Source organism: Hyperolius riggenbachi, chromosome 12 (genome assembly GCF_040937935.1).
Source record: "Hyperolius riggenbachi isolate aHypRig1 chromosome 12, aHypRig1.pri, whole genome shotgun sequence".
Lineage (NCBI taxonomy): Eukaryota > Metazoa > Chordata > Amphibia > Anura > Hyperoliidae > Hyperolius > Hyperolius riggenbachi.
In genome coordinates this window covers 65289286-65308412 of record NC_090657.1, presented here as the reverse complement: position 1 = coordinate 65308412, position 19127 = coordinate 65289286, and the positions used below count along the sequence as shown (strand labels likewise).

Here is a 19127-nt window from a genome sequence, read left to right as displayed (position 1 = left end):
TCAAAGGTGGAGTTCAATGGCTAATTTGCATAGATAACTGGAGTTTCTTAAAGGTGGCCATACACTGGCCCGATTCGCGGCCGTTTCGACAGCAGATTCGATCCTGGGATCGAATCTGCTGCAAATCGTTTGCGCTAAACGTACCCGCCGATCCGATTTCCTCCCGAAATCGGATCGGTCCGTCGATCGCGCGGTGCGGGAAATTACCCTCGATCGCCCGCGGGTAGGGTGCGCGTCGCTAGCGGCGGCCGATCCGATCGGGTATACATTACCTGACGCTTGCTCCCGGGCGTCTTCTCCGCGCTGCACCGCTCTGTTCCGGCTCCATCCCGGCGCTTCCTGTGTCACTGCAGTGACCAGGAAGTTCAAATAGAGGGCGCTCTATTTGAACTTCCTGGTCACGGAGTGACACAGGAAGCGCTGGGATGGAGCCTGAACAGAGCGGTGCGGTGCCCGGGAGCCAGCTTCAGGTAATGTATACGGGGGGCGCACAGGCGGCAGGAGAAGCTCAACAGATTGTGATCGGTTTCAGGCTGAAATCGATTCACAATCTGTTTGCAGTAAAGGCAGCCATACGATCCCTCTCTGATCAGATTCGATCAGATAGGGATCTGTCAGCTGGTCGATCTAATGGCAAATCGACCAGTGTATGGCTACCTTAACTCTTCCTTTACTGGAAACAATATTAGACTTATATCTCTGCTGCTAATGTTTTTTTCCTTAGCTGTACTACACATACAAATCATTATATCATATTTATTTTCACTTCAGTGTCTCTTTAAGGCTGTAATGTCTCTGTGTAATGCCTGGTGCACACCTTTACTTTAGATCCACTTCGAGCTAGTGATCGAATCAATATTCAGATCTGGCGTTGATCGGATATAGAAAAAAAGCTAGAAGACACACGTGACTCTTTTTTTTGAAATTTTGTTTTATTTTGTTTCAAATAGCTTCTGATCACTTTTTTGATTGGATATCAATCGAAAATGAATTGAAAGGACATACACACGGACCGATAGTATTTCAGTAGATATTTTCCTGCGTGTTCGATCTGTTTCTGATCAAGAATGTGATAGATTTTGAGCTTGGGATTGGTTACTGGCAATCAGTGGGCTGTATATTTTTTTGCCAAATCTGCTCATTTTGTCCATCAAAAATAGGATCTAAAAAAGCGACATTTGTATGGTGTGTAGCAGCCTTTATGTGTACCTGAGATGATAGAATGCAAAAGTTTTATGCATACCTGGGGCTTCCTCCAGCCCCCTTCGGCCTGATCGCTCCCACGCCCATCCACCTCCTGGATTTTCCGCTACGGTCCCGGTAATTTCGGTAGTTGGGTCTTACTGCGCATGCGCGGCCCAGCTGCTCACCTTCCGTCACCAGGAGGATTCTGAATCTGTGTAGGGGCAGAACACTCCCAGACGGTTATCGGGACCGTAGTGGAGGAGGATGGCGTGGGAGCGATCAGGCCGAAGGGGGCTGAAGGAAGCCCCAGGTATGTATAAAACGTTTGCATTATTAACGTTGTAATGTCCTATGTGGTGTACAGCACTGCATAATATGGTTAGCACGTTATAAATAGTCTTATAATAATTTTAGTGGGAAGCATCTTGTCCTCTGACCATGTATAGACCATCAGTGACATTGCTGACTGACTTTACTCAGAGGCAGAGCTGCAGAGAGATGTCTGGAGCCTCTCTGTGGCCTTTAGGCTGGAGAGGAAACAATGAGATGAAGGATGCAGAGCATTAGCACAATGTCTGTTCCTGCAGGCAGGAATTCCTGTCTGTGTCAGCCTCAAAGGCTTATACAGTGCAAATGCACTTACTATTAATGAGAGCAGGAGACACTGTGTTCTCTGAAGGCAGTATAAATACACTTTTCTAAGCTCTGAAAGGAATAGAGTATATTAACTGTAAACACTGCTCTGTACAGACAAATAAATAAAATTGCCGTATTTTTCGGGTTATATGACACTCTAGAACAATGGTCCTCAAACTACGGCCCGAAACTTAGGCTTTTTCACTGGCCCCCAAACACAAAATGTATAACTTAAAGATGTGGCCCACTGCACTTTTAAATATCAGCGGCCTGCATATAGAATAGCTGTGCTGGCCCCACCCATCCACATACTGTAGAAGCCAGCGAGGAGTAATTCGCTGGCATCCAATACTGCATCAGGTGACACTGATGTCCAGCTGGACGGCAGGTTGTCACCTGGGTATGCTTCACTGTCTGCACAAAGAGTTTCTTTGGGCGCCGCATCACTGAATAGCTGCTGCTGGGAGTTTTCTTACGGGCATGTTTGGGGGGGATCAATACCTACTGTGCCTGTTACTAAATGAGGCACATGTGGTATCATTTTAACTGACTAGTTGTAAAATACATTTTGGTGGGTCTTAAAGCTTGGACATATGTCACATAAAAATGGGTACGGAAAAATTCAATCCAACATAGTCATTTTCAAAATTATGATCAAATTTAGGAAAGTTTTAGCAAAACTACAATACACATATGTGGTAGCATTTTAACCTTGATAAGTAGTAGAATAGAGTTTAGAGTGTATTATGGTTGAGGCCCATGTCTTGTGTATTCTTTTTAGTCACAAACTGAATTAAAGGCAATTAAATTTTTCCATATTCTGTACCAAAATAAAAGGCTTGTAAAATGAAAACCTTGACAAAATATGTAAGAAACATATATTGTTACCTTAGGAACTTAGCTTTTAAATATGTATGCCATAAGGGTATATTACTATTATTTTTGCAAATAAGGTCTTATAATCTTCAATAGTGTACAATGAGAAAGCAAAAGAATGAAAAACAGAAAAAAAAGACACCTTTTATTTCCAAATACAATATTGTCACCATACATTGTGCTAGGAACATAATCTAAATGTTGTTATAACCAGAATGGATACGCAAATAAAATGTGTGGGTTTAACTTGTAGTTAGCAATGTTTATTGTAAAGCTATAATGGATGTAAATGGAGAAATAGAGTGTTTTTCAGTTTTTTCCCCTTCTTTTCCCTTTTAAAATGCATTGAAAATAAGGTAATTAAAAAAATTTATCACACACTAAAAGCCTAATATGTCCTAAAAACACAATATATAGATCATTTAGGTGTGATTATTAGTAATAAAGGTATTGGCAAATGAATGGGAGCAGTGCTGATATGTGAAAATTGGTTCCATCAATCACAGCAAGCCTTCCAGGTCCTGAAGCAGCAAAACAACCCCAGACCATCACACTCCCACCACCATATTTTACTGTTGGTATGATGTTCTTTTGCTGAAATGCTGTGTTACTTCTACGCCAGATGTAATGGGACACGCACCTTCCAAAAAGTTCAACTTTTGTCTAGTCGGTCCACAAGGTATTTTCCCAAAAGTCTTGGCAATCATTGAGATGTTTTTTAGCAAAATTGAGACCCGCCTTAATGTTCTTTTTGCTTAAAAGTGGTTTGCGCCTTGGATATCTGCCATGCAGGCCGTTTCTGCCCAGTCTCTTTCTTATGGTGGAGTCGTGAACACTGACCTTAATTGAGGCAAGTGAGGCCTTCAGTTCTTTAGATGTTGTCCTGGGGTCTTTTGTGGCCTCTCGGATGAGTTTTCTCTGCGCTCTTGGGGTAATTTTGGTTGGCCGGCCACTCCTGGGAAGGTTCATCACTGTTCCATGTTTTTGCCATTTGTGGATAATGGCTCTCACTGTGGTTCGCTGGAGTCCCAAAGCTTTAGGAATGGCTTCATAACCTTTACCAGACTGATAGATCTCAATTACTTTTGTTCTCATTTGCTCCTGAATTTCTTTGGATCTTGGCATGATGTCTAGCTTTTGAGGTGCTTTTGGTCTACTTCTCTGTTTCAAATAGCTCCTATTTAAGTGATTTCTTGATTGAAACAGGTGTGGCAGTAATCGGGCCTGGGGGTGATTACAGAAATTGAACTCGGGTGTGATAAACCACAGTTAAGTTATTTTTTAACAATAGGGGCAATCACTTTTTCACACAGGGCCATGTAGATTTGGAGTTTTTTTTTTCTCACTAAATAATAAAAACCATCATTTAAAACTGCATTTTGTGTTCAATTATGTTATCTTTGACTAATAGTTAACGGATTTTGATGAGCAGCAACATTTAAGTGTGACAAACATGCAAAAGAATAAGAAATTAGGAAGGGGGCAAATAGCTTTTCACATCACTGTAGTCTGACCCGGCCCCGACCCAGGCGGAATCTATCACTTGCATACATGTTTCCCCCTTTTGTGTAAAATTTGTATAATCCTGTATTAGCTCTGAATTATATGCATCCAATTGACAATTCCTTATGGTCAGACGCATCTGCCTGCCCGTGATTGAGTACTGCACAGAAGTGCTGTCTGCCTACTGCAACTGATCCATGAGAAGTGTGAATGGCTTCTATGTATAACATAGAGCGTTCACTGTCCATTTAGCATTGAGGGGAGAATGGACAAAAAAAATGTCCATTCTTCGCTCTAGTGGAAAGAGAGCCTAAATGTTCATACTGCTTTGCTAATGTTAGAATTTCTCTTCTCTGCTTCCCCTCCCTCCTCTCCTGAAGCGAATCAGCTGTTGCCACAGCAATGTGTCTTCACCAGAGGAGGGAGGGGATGCATAGTGACAGAACAGGCAGAGAGCTTAACCTGGTCAGCCATGATTACATTTGTGGATAAGCAGATGTATATTATCTTTTTCTGCTACCTGTATGAAAAATAAATGTTTCTACACACGGAATACTTTCAAATAATTTTAGGAAGTTTAATCCCTCAAAAAAACATTTAGTGAGTTTAATAAAATAAAAATAGTTTTATGGGCTTTTATATGATATGCACCTCGGTAATTGCTTCTTTTCAGCGGGATCACCCCGTTTTGCTTTTACGTACCAGCAATTTAGTTTTATTCCCCATATTTATAAGTATGGTGACAATAAGACCTTATCATCCCCTCTTTGATAGTGCTGATCTCCATAGGAGATTGTGGAGTACAATTATACCACATTTGGCTCAAATCACCACTGAAATAACAGTATGCGGCCATGAAAACGAAAGGGCCACAGCTGTATTGCGAGCCAATGGAGCTCTGTTCACCATTTTTATGATATTAAAATAACCGTATGAGGCAAGAGCTATCCGCCTTCTCTTCTTTGTGGACAATCTGTTCTCGCCCCGTTACGGTTAGTTTGACCTAATCTTACATGAGGGATTCCTGAGAATTCAGCCCTAATATGGAGCTCAAGGAGACCAAAGAAATCTCCCTGGTTTCCCACATCAATACGAATATGGGGGAAGCACTTTGACATCTCACATTGACAGACGAGTGGAAACGCAAGCAGTCCAAGAACAATCTGGAGGAGAAATAACAATTTAGAAAAGGATTAATCTACACAGCTCCTGGCGCACTCATTGCATGCCGTATACATTATATAGACTATTATAATCAGATTATGGAGAAGAGCGTTAGTTTTAAAAGGACTCCGTCCTTATTTAATTATATAGCCTTTTCATGTGAGGTGGAGGGTGTGCGAACCCATATGAGGGCTCATGTCTGTCCAAAACTGAGTTTATGGATCACAGGGCCAGATTTTACCGACGTTTTTTTCTTCTTAACCTGTCCTTACCAGCAGGGGTCAGTGTTCTGCATGTTTGTAAGAAGCTTCCCAATGCTTTCTAATGCTGGATCCACACGGTGCGTTCGCGCACTCGATTTCCCGCTCGATTCCCGTCGATTCGTTTATTTCCAACATGTCCCATTTCGATTTCGATGGATCGTTAGGTCGATTCGCATGCAAAGTATGCCAAATCGACCTAACGATCCATCGAAATCCAAATCGGACCTGTTGGAAATAAACGAATTGACGGGAATCGAGCGGGAAATCGAGTGCGCGAACGCACCGTGTGGATCCAGCATTAAAGAGACTCTGAAGAGAGAATAAATCTCGCTTCAGAACTCATAGTTAGCAGGGGCATGTGTGCCCCTGCTAAAACGCCGCTATCGCGCGGCTAAACGGGGGTCCCTTACCCCCCCCGAAATCCCCTCCGTGCAGCCGGGGATCTCTTCCTGGTTGAGGCAGGGCTAACCGCCGCAGCCCTGCCCCACGTGCGTCTGTCAGCGCGTATCTCCGCCTCTCCCCCGCCCCTCTCAGTCTTCCTTCACTTCACACGTGCCCCTGCTAACTATGAGCTTTGAAGCGAGAATTATTCTCGCTTCAGTGTCTCTTTAAAGGGAAGATCTGCGCTGCCCAAAAAAAGCAAACTGCACTTACCTGCGCTTCTTCCAGCTCCTGGCAGTCGATCGGTGCCCTCACCGCAGCTCCTCCCACTCCCGGTGTCCAGCGGTGAAGAAGCCGACCTCGCCAGGTCTGCTTCCGGGTCGGCTTCCTGTGCGCTCCACGGCGCGGGTCACGTGGGGCACGTGATGTCATCGGGTCTCTACTGCGCAGGCATTTCAAATGGGATTTAGTGATGGTTGCGTGTTTCTTTAATAGTGAACACAAGTTCCGTAAATACTGTATATACTCGCATATAAGCCCCCCCCCCCACACACTTTTACCTAAAAACACAGTAAAAAATGATTGACCCTCATATAAGCCAGGGGTAGAAAATGCTGGCCACCTTATTCCCCTAGTGTGTCCCAGTATAGCTAGTATAGTGCCCAGTATGGGTAGGTAGTGCCCCAGTATAGCTAGTATAATGCCCAGTATAGCTAGTATAATGCCAGTATAGCTAGTATAATGCCCAGTATAGCTAGTATAATGCCCAGTATAGCTAGTATAGTGCCCAGTATCGCTAGTATACTGCCCCAGTATCGCTAGTAAAGTGCCCCAGTATAGCTAGTATAGTGCCCTAGTATAGTGCGCCAGTATAGCTAGTATAGTGCTCCAATATAGCTAGTATAGTACCCCAGTATAGCTAGTATAGTGCCCCAGTATAGTGCCCCAGTATCGCTAGTATGGTGCCCCAGTATCGCTAGGTAGTGCCCCCTGCCTCCCCTCTCCCCCGCTGCCGCCGCTGCTTTTACCTTAGCCGGCGCCGCTTCTTCTATTCCCCTCCTCTCCGGCTCCGTAGGACAGCAGCACTCTTCACGGCGGCTGCTGTGATGAGACAGAAAGCAGCAGAGAGCGCGGCCTCCTTTAGCGCCGGTTGCTATGGGAACCGCTCTATCTCTCTACTGCAGCCGCCGTGAAGAGCGCTGCTGTGAATTATGGAGCCGGACAGGAGGGAAATAGAAGAAGCGGCGCTTGGTAAGGTAAATGCAGCGGTAGCGGCTGCCGCGGTGGGGGGGGGGACTGGGTTGTGGGCTTACACGGACCACCACCAGACTCGCATACAAGCCGACCCACTTTTTGGGGGTCAAAAATTCGGCTTGTATGCGAGTATATACGGTAATTACGAGTATTTACCGTATATACGGCATCACTGCTGAATATGCAGATCGTCCCTTTGATGTCCCTGAAAGCTAAACACACCTCCAGAACCGCTGATCCCTTTCAGCCTCTTACACACTCCTAGGAGTTCTGATTCACCATGAGCTTGCTGAACAATCTGTAACACTGAAAGTAATTCTGATAATCCCAGCACAAAGTAATATCGCAATGTAATCGGAAACACACACACACTCACACACTCTAACTCTTTCTCTCTCTCCCAGAAAAAAGCAATATCACAATGTATGCAGAAACGCACACACGAATCCCATCACAAAGCAATATCACAATGTATGCAGAACCATACACACACTGATAAAACCAGAAAAAAGCAAAACCACAATGTATGCAGACACACGCGCACACACACACACTAATCCCAGTACAAAGCAATATCACAAGGTATGCAGAAACACACACACACACCAGCACAAAGCATTATCACAATGTATGCAGAAACACACAAACATTAATCCCAGCACAAAGCAGTATCAAAATATATGCAGAAACACACGCACACACTAATCCCATCACAGTGTATGCAGAAACACACACACACACACACACACACACACACACTCTGATAATCCCAGCACAAAGCAATATCACAATGTATGCAGAAACACACACACACACACAATAATCCCACACAAAGCAATTTCACAATGTATGCAGAAACACACACACACACCCCAGCACAAAGCAATATCAAAATCTATGCAGAAGCGCACACACACAATAATCCCAGCACAAAGCAATATCACAATGTATGCAGAAACATACACACACACAATAATCCCAGCACAAAGCAATATCACAATGTATGCAGAAACGCACACACACATCCCAGCACAAAGCAATATCGCAATGTATGCAGAAACGCACACACACATCCCAGCACAAAGCAATATCGCAATGTATGCAGAAACAAACACACACACACAGTACAATTGCTTAAAAACAAGAAGAGAATCTGTCTGAGAGGCGCTCAAACCTATTGCTTGACCCACTGAGTTGTGCTCCCATTTTTGCCTGAGGAAGCGGAGTCACACCCGCGAAACGCGTTGCATTTGTGGAGTTGAATAAATTATTTGACAGTTCTGTTTTATTGAGACTCAAGTGAGTTTTCTTTTTTTGTAAGAGGGATGTGAGTCCACCTTAAAGAGACTCTGAAGCGAGAATAAATCTCGCTTCAGAGCTCAAAGTTAGCAGGGGCACGTGTGCCCCTGCTAAACCGCCGCTATCGCGCCGCACAAAGGCGGTCCCTTCACCCCCAAACCCACCGCAGCACGACTTGGTCGTGCATTTGGTCGCTTCTGGAGGCGGGGCTAACGGCTGCAGCCCTGCCTCCAGTCGCGTCTGTCAGCAGCGCATCGCCGCCTCTCCCCCGCCCCTCTCAGTGAAGGAAGACTGAGAGGGGCGGGGGAAAGGCGGAGATACGCGCTGACAGATGCGCGTGGGGCAGGGCTGCGGCGGTTAGCCCTGCCCCAACCAGGAAGCGCTCCCCCGCATTACGGAGGGGGATTTGGGGGTGAAGGGACCCCCGTTAAGCCGCGCTAAAGCGGCGTTTTAGCAGGGGCACACATGCCCCTGCTAACTCTGAGGTCTAAAGCGAGATTTATTCTCGCTTCAGTCTCTCTTTAACTTCCCCCTCTCCTTTTAAGCATTTTTAAAAACGTTTTACTCTACTCTGGCGCCTCTGTATACCGAGTTTTTGCTGACATCCCAGTACAAAGCAATATCACAATGTATGCAGAAACGCACATATCCCAGCACAAAGCAACATCACAATGTATGCAGACACACACACACACACACACACACACACACACACACACCAGTACAAAGCAATATCACAATGTATGCAGAAACACACATATCCCAGCACAAAGCAATATCACAATGTATGCAGAAACCTACACACACAAGCACAAAGCGATATAACAATGTATGCAGAAACACACACAATCGCAGGCAAAGCAATATCGCAACGTATGCAGAAACACGCACACAATAATCCCAGCACAAAGCATTATCACAAGGTATACACACACACACACACACACACACACACACACACACACACACGTACAAAGCAATATCACAATATATGCAGAAACACACACCTAATAATCACAGCACAAAGCAATATCACAGTGTATGCAGAAACACACACACACACAATAATCCCAGCACAAAGCAATATCACAATGTATGCAGAAACACACACACACACACACACACACACACACACCAGCACAAAGCAATATCACAATGTATGCAGAGACACACACACACAAACAATAATCCCAGCACAAAGCAATATCACAACGTATGCAGAAACCTACACACACTGAGAATACCAAACAAAGCAATACCACAATGTATGCAGAAACACACACAATAATCCCAGCACAAATCAATATCACAATATATGCAGAAACACACACACAATAATCCCAGCACAAAGCAATATCCCAGTGTATGCAGAAACACACACACACATACACACCAGCACAAAGCAATATCACAATGTATGATAAAAAAAAGTAGTAGGAGGCGCTATTGGCAAATCAATTAAAAATTGCTAAATAGAGGGGGATTAGGAGAATTCCTATCTCTTGCTGCTATCTCACTATGTTGGAGTACTCCTATCTCACAACTTGTTCAAGCAATGTTACATAAAAAATATGAGAAGCGCCAAAGATTACCAGTAAAAGAAACCACCTTTTATTTAATGACTACTGCATAAACAGATAAATTCAGCAATATATATAATACATACATGCACGCCATTCACGTTATGAATTGGAAGGAAGTGACGTAGATCCCAGACCTTGTGGGTACAGCACAGTACACACATTTTTAGAGTACTCTTTCAATATTTTTACAAGTATTTTTATGTACAAAAATTTTTTATGCACCTTCTTTTTGAAAAACCTTTAAAGTAGAAATCCTTCTTTGAAGACTCATCAGCACACTCCCAGTGTGAATGCAGAAGGGTGCTTGTGAATAGCGTGCATGTATGTATTATATATATTACTGAATTTATCTGTTTATGCAGTAGTCATTAAATAAAAGGTGGTTTATTTTACTGGTAATCTTTGGCGCTTCTCACAATTTTTTTGTAATTTCACAATGTATGCAGAAACGCACACACATCCCAGCACAAAGCAATATCACAATGTATGCAGAAACGCACACACACATCCCAGCACAAAGAAATATCACAATGTATGCAGACACACACACACACCAGCACAAAGCAATATCACAATGTATGCAGACACACACACACACACACACACACACACACACACACACACACACACACACACACACACACACACACACACACCAGCACAAAGCAATATCACAATGTATGCAGCAACCCACACACAATAATCCCAGCAACAAAGTAATATCACAATGTATGCAGAAACACGCACACAATAATCCCAGCACAAAGCAATATCACAATGTATGCAGAAGCACACACACACACACACACACACACACACCCATCCCAGCACAATGCAATATCACAATGTATGCAGAAACACACACACTAATCGCAGGCAAAGCAATATCGCAACGTATGCAGAAACATATCGCAATGTATACACACACACACACACACACACACACACACACACACACACACACACACACACATTCACACACATCCCAGCACAAAGCAATATCACAATGTATGCAGAAACACGCACAATAATCGCAGGCAAAGCAATATCGCAACGTATGCAGCAGGGCTGTGGAGTCGGTCCAAAAATTCACCGACTCCGACTCCGACTCCTCAGTTTAGGATTCCTCCGACTCCACGACTCCGACTCCTCTAATTTGCATATTACAATTTTGTTGATTAAAAGTATGTAACATGAAATTCGTCTCTTAACTGCCAACGCTTAGGAATTTTACAAGACAACTGAAGTGAGAAGGATATGTAGACTACTATATTTATTCCCTTTAGACTAAAACTAGTCCTTGGTAAGAGTACTTGTAAAAGGTACAAACCGGAACAGAGAACATCTATCAGGCCCTAGGCAGTGTAAGTGTGGGTACATGTAAGAATGATGTGCAGGTACTCTGCAGGGGAATGAGGAGATTGTAAACAGACAACACCTCTGTGTTCAATGTGCACAGCATTCTCAGTGGATTCCCTGCAGCTCTGTGGGGAGTGCATATGTAGAGTATAGTACTACTGTGTAACAAAGTAAACCTGAGACAGATGAAATTAAAGTTTTATACATACCTGGGGCTTCCTCCAGCCGCCTTCAGGATAATCAGTCCCTCGTTGTCCTCCTCCGCCACCTGGATCTTCTGCTATGAGTCCAGGTACTTGAGCCAGTCAGGCGTAGTGCGCATGCACACACTCTGCCGCCAGGAGCATACTACACCTGTGCAGCACTATTGCGCAGGTGCAGAATGTTCCTGGCTGTGGGAGCGGCATGCGGCCGGACAGCGCTGACTGGCTGAATTACCAGGACTCATAGCAGAAGATCCGGGTGGTGGAGGACAGCGAGGGACTGATTAGCCTGAAGGGGGCTGGAGGAAGCCCCAGGTATGTATAAAACTTTACTTTTCATCCGTCTCAGTTACCCTTTAATTTGTAGTCACCAAACCAAATTTTAGCAACATATCAAATTATTTGATTTCATCAGCAAAGGGAGTGCATACATTTGCATAAATCAGCATCAATGCAGAATTATTTCCATCTCGTTGACCATCTCTATTAGCGACACAGCTACACATCAGGCTTTATTCTTACAGCATAGATGTTATTTAGTCTATATAAGAGATTCCTGTGTACACATCATATATACAGTCACAATCAGATATGTATATCTGACCTTAAAAATACGGGGACTGCTTTATTGAAGCAGCACAAGTAACTAATTTTGATTGGTTTATTTCATTTTTGTGGACTAAGCACAGCTATTACTGTATATATACTGTATATATACATTATTTTTAATGACTATTATCTGAGAAATAGAACATTTTATCATATTTTTTATTTTAATTACAGTTACAAATTCATTAGGAGTCGGAGTCGGTGCATTTTTTCCCGACTCCGACTCCAGGCACCCAAAATTGCCCGACTCCACGACTCCGACTCCACGACTCCGACTCCACAGCCCTGGTATGCAGAAACACGCACACAATAATCCCAGCACAAAGCAATATCGCAATGTATGCAGAAACACACACACACACACACACACACACACACACACACACACACACACACACACACACACACACACACACACACACACACACACACACACACACACACACACATTCCAGCACAAAGCAATATCACAATATGCAGAAACACACACAATCGCAGGCAAAGCAATATCGCAACGTATGCAGAAACACGCACACAATAATCCCAGCACAAAGCATTATCACAAGGTATGCAGACACACACACACACACACACACACACACACACACACACACACACACACACACACACACACACACACACACACACACACACACACACACCAGCACAAAGCAATATCACAATGTATGCAGAAACACACACACACCAGCACAAAGCAATATCACAATGTATGCAGAAACACACACACAATAATCCCAGCAACAAAGCAATATCACAATGTATGCAGAAACACACACACACAATAATCCCAGCAACAAAGCAATATCACAATGTATGCAGAAACACGCACACAATAATCCCAGCACAAAGCAATATCGCAATGTATGCAGAAACACACACACACACATTACAGCACAAAGCAATATCACAATGTATGCAGAAACACACACACAATAATCCCAGCACAAAGCAATATCGCAATGTATGCAGAAACACGCACACAAAAATCCCAGCACAAAGCAATATCGCAATGTATGCAGACACACACACACCAGCACAAAGCAATATCACAATGTATGCAGAAACACACACAATAATCCCAGCAACAAAGCAATATCACAATGTATGCAGAAACACGCACACAATAATCCCAGCACAAAGCAATATCGCAATGTATGCAGAAACACACACACACACATTACAGCACAAAGCAATATCACAATGTATGCAGAAACACACACACACACACACTCACTCACTCACACTCACACTCACACACACACATCCCAGCACAAAGCAATATCACAATGTATGCAGAAACACACACAATAATCGCAGGCAAAGCAATATCACAACGTATGTAGAAACGCACACAATAATCCCAGCACAAAGCAATATCGCAATGTATGCAGACACACACACGCACACACACACACACACACACACACACACACACACCAGCACAAAGCAATATCGCAATGTATGCAGAAACACACACAATAATCGCAGGCAAAGCAATATCACAACGTATGTAGAAACACGCACACAATAATCCCAGCACAAAGCAATATCGCAATGTATGCAGACACACACACACACACACCAGCACAAAGCAATATCGCAATGTATGCAGAAACACACACACACATATCCCAGCACAAAGAAATATCACAATGTATACAGACACACACACAATAATCGCAGGCAAAGCAATATCACAACGTATGCGGAAACACACACACACACACACACACACACACACACACACACACACACACACACACACACACACACACACATCTTGGCTAGGTGCATAAGTAAAGGTAGGGTTGGCAGCAAAAAGTTATTAACGTTTGTGTCGTCCCCCCGCCTGATTCACATGGGCTGTGTGTGTCCCGCAGGCGGCCTGCTCTCCAGCCAGAGTGAAGGCCTGTATGTCACCCCCCTCCCCCGGCATATAGATATCGGTGCATGCATTAAGCTCACCAATGCGCGCTGCTGGGAATCCATCTGAGGTCCATGTCAAGCGTTTCTTCCTCCCCATGCGTTGAAAACTGTTTCCTATCAGTCCAGTCTCAGTGCAATGACGCCAGGGCTTACTTCAGTGCGTGACTAGAGTATAAGCCGAGCCCCCCACTTTTGAGCCTCTTTTTTTTTGACTCAAAAACTCTGCTTATATTCAAGAATATACTGTAACTATATATTAATATATCACTTTGACTGCATAAGCCATAAGAAAAAAGTTATTGTGGTATCGATAGCGACAGTTAAAATGCCCAAATTTTCTGGGACCTTAAGGGGTAAAAAAAACAAACAGAACTTGAAGTGGTTAAGGAGATTTACGTTGATAATTTTTCCCTTTTTTTTTATTATTCAAGCCAAACAACGCAAAATACTGTAAAAATGTCTATAAAACTATTTATGAAACTCTTGCAAAACGGACCTTCCGATTCAGTTTTGAGTAGACATCTGGGTACCTTGTATAATTCCTAAACTTTTAATTTAAACATTGTGATGATATGCTATCCATGCGTGTACTTAAAACGTCTTTCATGGTTTGTTTGCAGACAGGAACAGATAGGCAACCAAATCCGCCTGTGTCAACAGGTCCTGCGTGCTGTCCAGAAACTGGCTCGGGATTCCACCAACATGGCTCGTGAGACCTGGGAGGTTCTGCTGCTCTTCCTGCTGCAGATAAATGACACGCTCCTTGCTGCACCTACTATCACAGGTTAGTGAACTAAAGGTGGCCATACACTGATAGATTTGAAGCAGATTCGACCATCAGATAGATTTCTATCAGATGCCTGTCAGGTGGAATCTGACAGGAATCTATCTTGTGTGTGTGCCACACACTAGGAACAGATTTCCAGTAGATTTCAGAATAAAATCTTTTGGAAATCTATTGATTATTGATCTAAATGCATTACTGCACCATTAGATTCAATGCAACTCTATGGGCTGGCAGCAGATCGACCTAGATTTTCCATCCTGTCAGATCAAATCGATTGAAATTGATTGAAATCAGACGCAAATGGATTGATCGGCCGATTCCATAGAATCTATTTGCGTTTGATTCTATAGAATTGTTCGATGGCTGAAAATCGACCAGTGTATAGGCCCCTTAATGAGTTATCAAGGCAGTTTAATAGAACGTAAGTGCTACTTACCCGCGGCTTCCTCCAGTCCACAGCTCCCAGCATGTCCCTTGCTGCAGCTCTGCACTGAGCTGTTCGCCGCCGCTGCTTCCCGGTCCCTGGTGATGTCAGGTCGGCCTGTACTGCGCCTGCGCGAGCGACGCTGTCAATCACCTCCACGTGGTTCGGAGCGTATTGTGCAAGCGCAGTAGGCCTGCGCAGAACGCTCCGGGCCTCGTGGTGGTGATTGACCATTCCGCTCACGCAGTTGCACTACAAGCCGACCTCTAGGCCGGCCTGACGTCATCCTCGGGGACCAGGAGGCATCGGCGGCGAACGGCTGACTACAGAGCTGCGGCGAGGTACATGCTTAGAGCTTGGGGCTGGAGGAAGCCCCGGGTAAGTAGCACTTATTTTCTATTAAAACGCCTGATAACTCCTTTAACCATTTCTGCCGCTCGGACGTGAAGCTCACGTCCGGGCAGCTGCTCTGCTGCGGTGCCGCGATTCGGCGCGCTCGTGCGTGCCCCCGTGGTGTCCCCCTGTAGCCCTGGGATCAGTGAACGGGAACATGGTTCTCGATCACCTATCCTTGTCTCCAGCAGAAAAACCGAAGCGCTCTTACAAGAGGCTTCAGTCTTTCTGCACAAACAATTTTTTTGGGTCCTGTCACAAGAGCCCCACTGGCCGTGAACACGCAAAACCGTCCGATCCGATTCTAGCACACAGATTGAGAGCTATGGACGCAATCTGCGTAGAATTGGCGGAGTTTGAGCGTCACGACGCAGTAGGGAGCCTGTGAGGTTACGAAAATACACTTTTACTCCAACCCAGGGGTAGATTTGCCACCATCTCTGTTTTCTATCAGCCCAGAGAAAACTGCTAACTGGCTATAGACCTGTGAAACAAACAACCGGTTAAAACTGTGCAATTCCTATCTATCTATCAAAACAGTAGCGTCCCTTCGGAAGTTTAGGTCTCGTCTGTGTATACTGAATAGAAGGTTTTACTGAGAGGTAAAGACCTTTTAAAAAGCCTTTATTTGTTACAATATAAATAATTAATATATACAGACAATCGTGAACAATTAAACGATGAGAGACAGTGATAACACAGTACATAAAAGAAAAAGGGATAAAAAGAACGAATACTTATGATTCTGTGGAAAGTCCGTTCGGGAAAAGACAAAGTTCCTTTGTTGCAGTTAGTTCGCAATATGGCCGAACCACATGGCCGTTGCTCCGCCTGCAAGATGGCCACTGCTATTTCCCCAAGCAGTGGCAGTCTTTTCGGTATGATGGAAAGTGGGGGAATTGGCTGGGGGTCCTCATGCAATCAGTTTTGAGCACTGACATTTCTGGGCGGAGTCTCAAGCTCAGCCCAGGGGCGTGTCAGGCAGTGAGTTCTCAGGGGAGGAACTTCCAACCATCCACAAAATATGTCCAATTTCATACCCCGCCGGGGTTTTGTCGCACATGCAAACCGATTTCATATTCAGATTGGGCTGAGAATACGCGTTCATAGGACATCAAACTTGCAATATTTGGGGCGCACGGGGACCCCATTATTCATATCTCAGCCCCTGCTCGGGTTACCTGGCTATGTCTAGTATCACCATATTCTACAGAATTAGGGAAACAAAATTATGTAATTTTCATATTCCTCCCATGGATGGTATTTGCAAAATGTGACAAAGTTATCAACACCATGCATTCCATACTCAGTCTAGTCGGTGCCGTCAAGACTGGGAGGAATGTAGGTGTCAATAGACCTCATGCTGTGCTAGCTTCCCCTGTTGAATAGACTCTGTTGGTATTTCAGCTCTGCCCAATTAGCACATTAGTGTCACCAGAGCTTTTCCGGGAGCCTTAACAGGATTTCTTGCTAAACCAGGTTGCTTTAGCCATATGCTAACGCAGGCCCATTCAGCCCTCATGGCAAAAAGGGGGGGAAGGCAGGAAGGAAAAACTTCTATTTAAAAATAAAGAATGTCAGTTTTCCGATCACGGTTGCGATCGGACAATCGGCCGCGAATCCTCGGACGACTGGGCGTCGCCCGGCGTCACACCTCCCCCTTCCCGAGCTCTGCTCAGGGAGGTGTCAACAGGACGCCTTCCGTAGCAGCTATTGGCGCTGTTGGGTCGGGTTCCCCCTGACACCGCGACAGCCCATCAGCGTTTTGGTGTCGGCTGCCTGCTTTGTGTTGGATCGTAAAGTCGTACTGCTGCAATGACAGGCTCCACCGTAGGAGCTTGCCGTTGGTTCCAGCAGTACGGTTTAGCCAACTCAGGGGATTGTGATCAGTGACGATCGTGAAGGAGCGGCCGTACAGATACGACTGCAGTTTCTGTAGGGCCCACACGATCGCCAGGCACTCCTTTTCAGTTGTGGAGTAGGCTACCTCTCGGGGCAGGAGCTTCCGGCTCAGGTAGAGGATAGGGTGTTCATCCCCCTTTCCATCCACCTGGCTGAGGACTGCGCCGAGACCGTAGTCAGAGGCATCGGTTTGCACCACAAACCGACGACTGAAGTCTGGGGCCTGAAGCACAGGGGCGCTTGCGAGGGCCTGCTTCAAGGCCTGGAAGGCATTCTCGCAAGCGGGGGTCCAGCTAACAACCTTGGGGTGCTTCTTGCTAGTGGCATCGGTCAGGGGCTTCGCCAGTGTACTATAGGCGGGAACAAATTTCCTATAGTAGCCGGCGGTCCCCAGGAACGCCTGGACCTGCTTTTTCGTGATAGGTCGAGGCCATGCCAGGATGGCGTCCACCTTTCCCGTGTCAGGTTTCAGGGTGTTACCCCCCACCCGGTGACCTAAGTACTGCACCTCGGTCATGCCAATCTGACACTTACTCGGTTTAACCGTCAGATTGGCCATGGCCAGCCTCTCTAGTACCTGGGACAGGTGTTTGAGGTGTTCTTCCCAGGTGGGGCTGAACACCGCAATGTCATCCAGATACGCTACAGCGAACCCTTGCATTCCCTCTAGCAGGTCGTTCACGGCCCGCTGAAACGTGGCGGGGGCGTTCTTCATCCCAAAGGGCATCATCGTGAACTCGAAGAGGCCGAAAGGGGTGATGAAGGCCGACTTTTGCCTCGCGTCAGGTGCAAGTGGTATCTGCCAATACCCCCGGCTCAGATCCATGATTGATAGGTACCTGGCTGATGCCAGTGTATCTAGCAGCTCATCAATGCGAGGCATGGGGTAGGCGTCTGTAGTGGTGATGGCGTTCAGTTTCCTGTAGTCTACGCAGAACCGAGTTGTCTGGTCCTTCTTGGGGACCAGGACAACAGGGGCTGCCCAGGCACTACTGGACTTTTGAACCACCCCTAACTCCAGCATCTCCCTCACCTCCTTCTGCATGTCCGCCTGTACCTCGGGAGAGACACGGTAAGCGGATTGCCTGATGGGGGGATGGGTACCTGTATCTACCCCATGCACCGCCATACTGGTCCGCCCCGGGATACCGGAGAAGGTGTGCTGGTACTGGCCCAGCACCTTCTGTAACTGCTCTTGCTGGGCTGAGGCGAGCTGTGGATTGACGTTTAGGTCGCCGTCCACATCTCGTACGTCAGCCAGCAGGTCTAACAGGGGGTCTGCCTCTCCCTGCTCTAACCGGCTGCACACTGGCAGCGCATACTGGGTCCTGTCATGGTGGGCCTTCAGCATGTTTACAT

General features: G+C 45.5%; 1 protein-coding gene across 3 annotated transcripts in view; it reads left to right on the top strand.

Annotated features, from left to right (window-relative positions):
• The window catches only part of RALGAPB (Ral GTPase activating protein non-catalytic subunit beta), a 157579-nt gene that overhangs the window by 28507 nt on the left and 109945 nt on the right, over positions 1–19127 (top strand). For all 3 annotated transcript variants that reach the window (XM_068263927.1, XM_068263928.1, XM_068263926.1), the window contains exon 4: positions 14883–15046. In XM_068263927.1, the coding sequence (XP_068120028.1) occupies positions 14883–15046 (164 nt within the window). The remainder of the gene's footprint in view (positions 1–14882; positions 15047–19127) is intronic.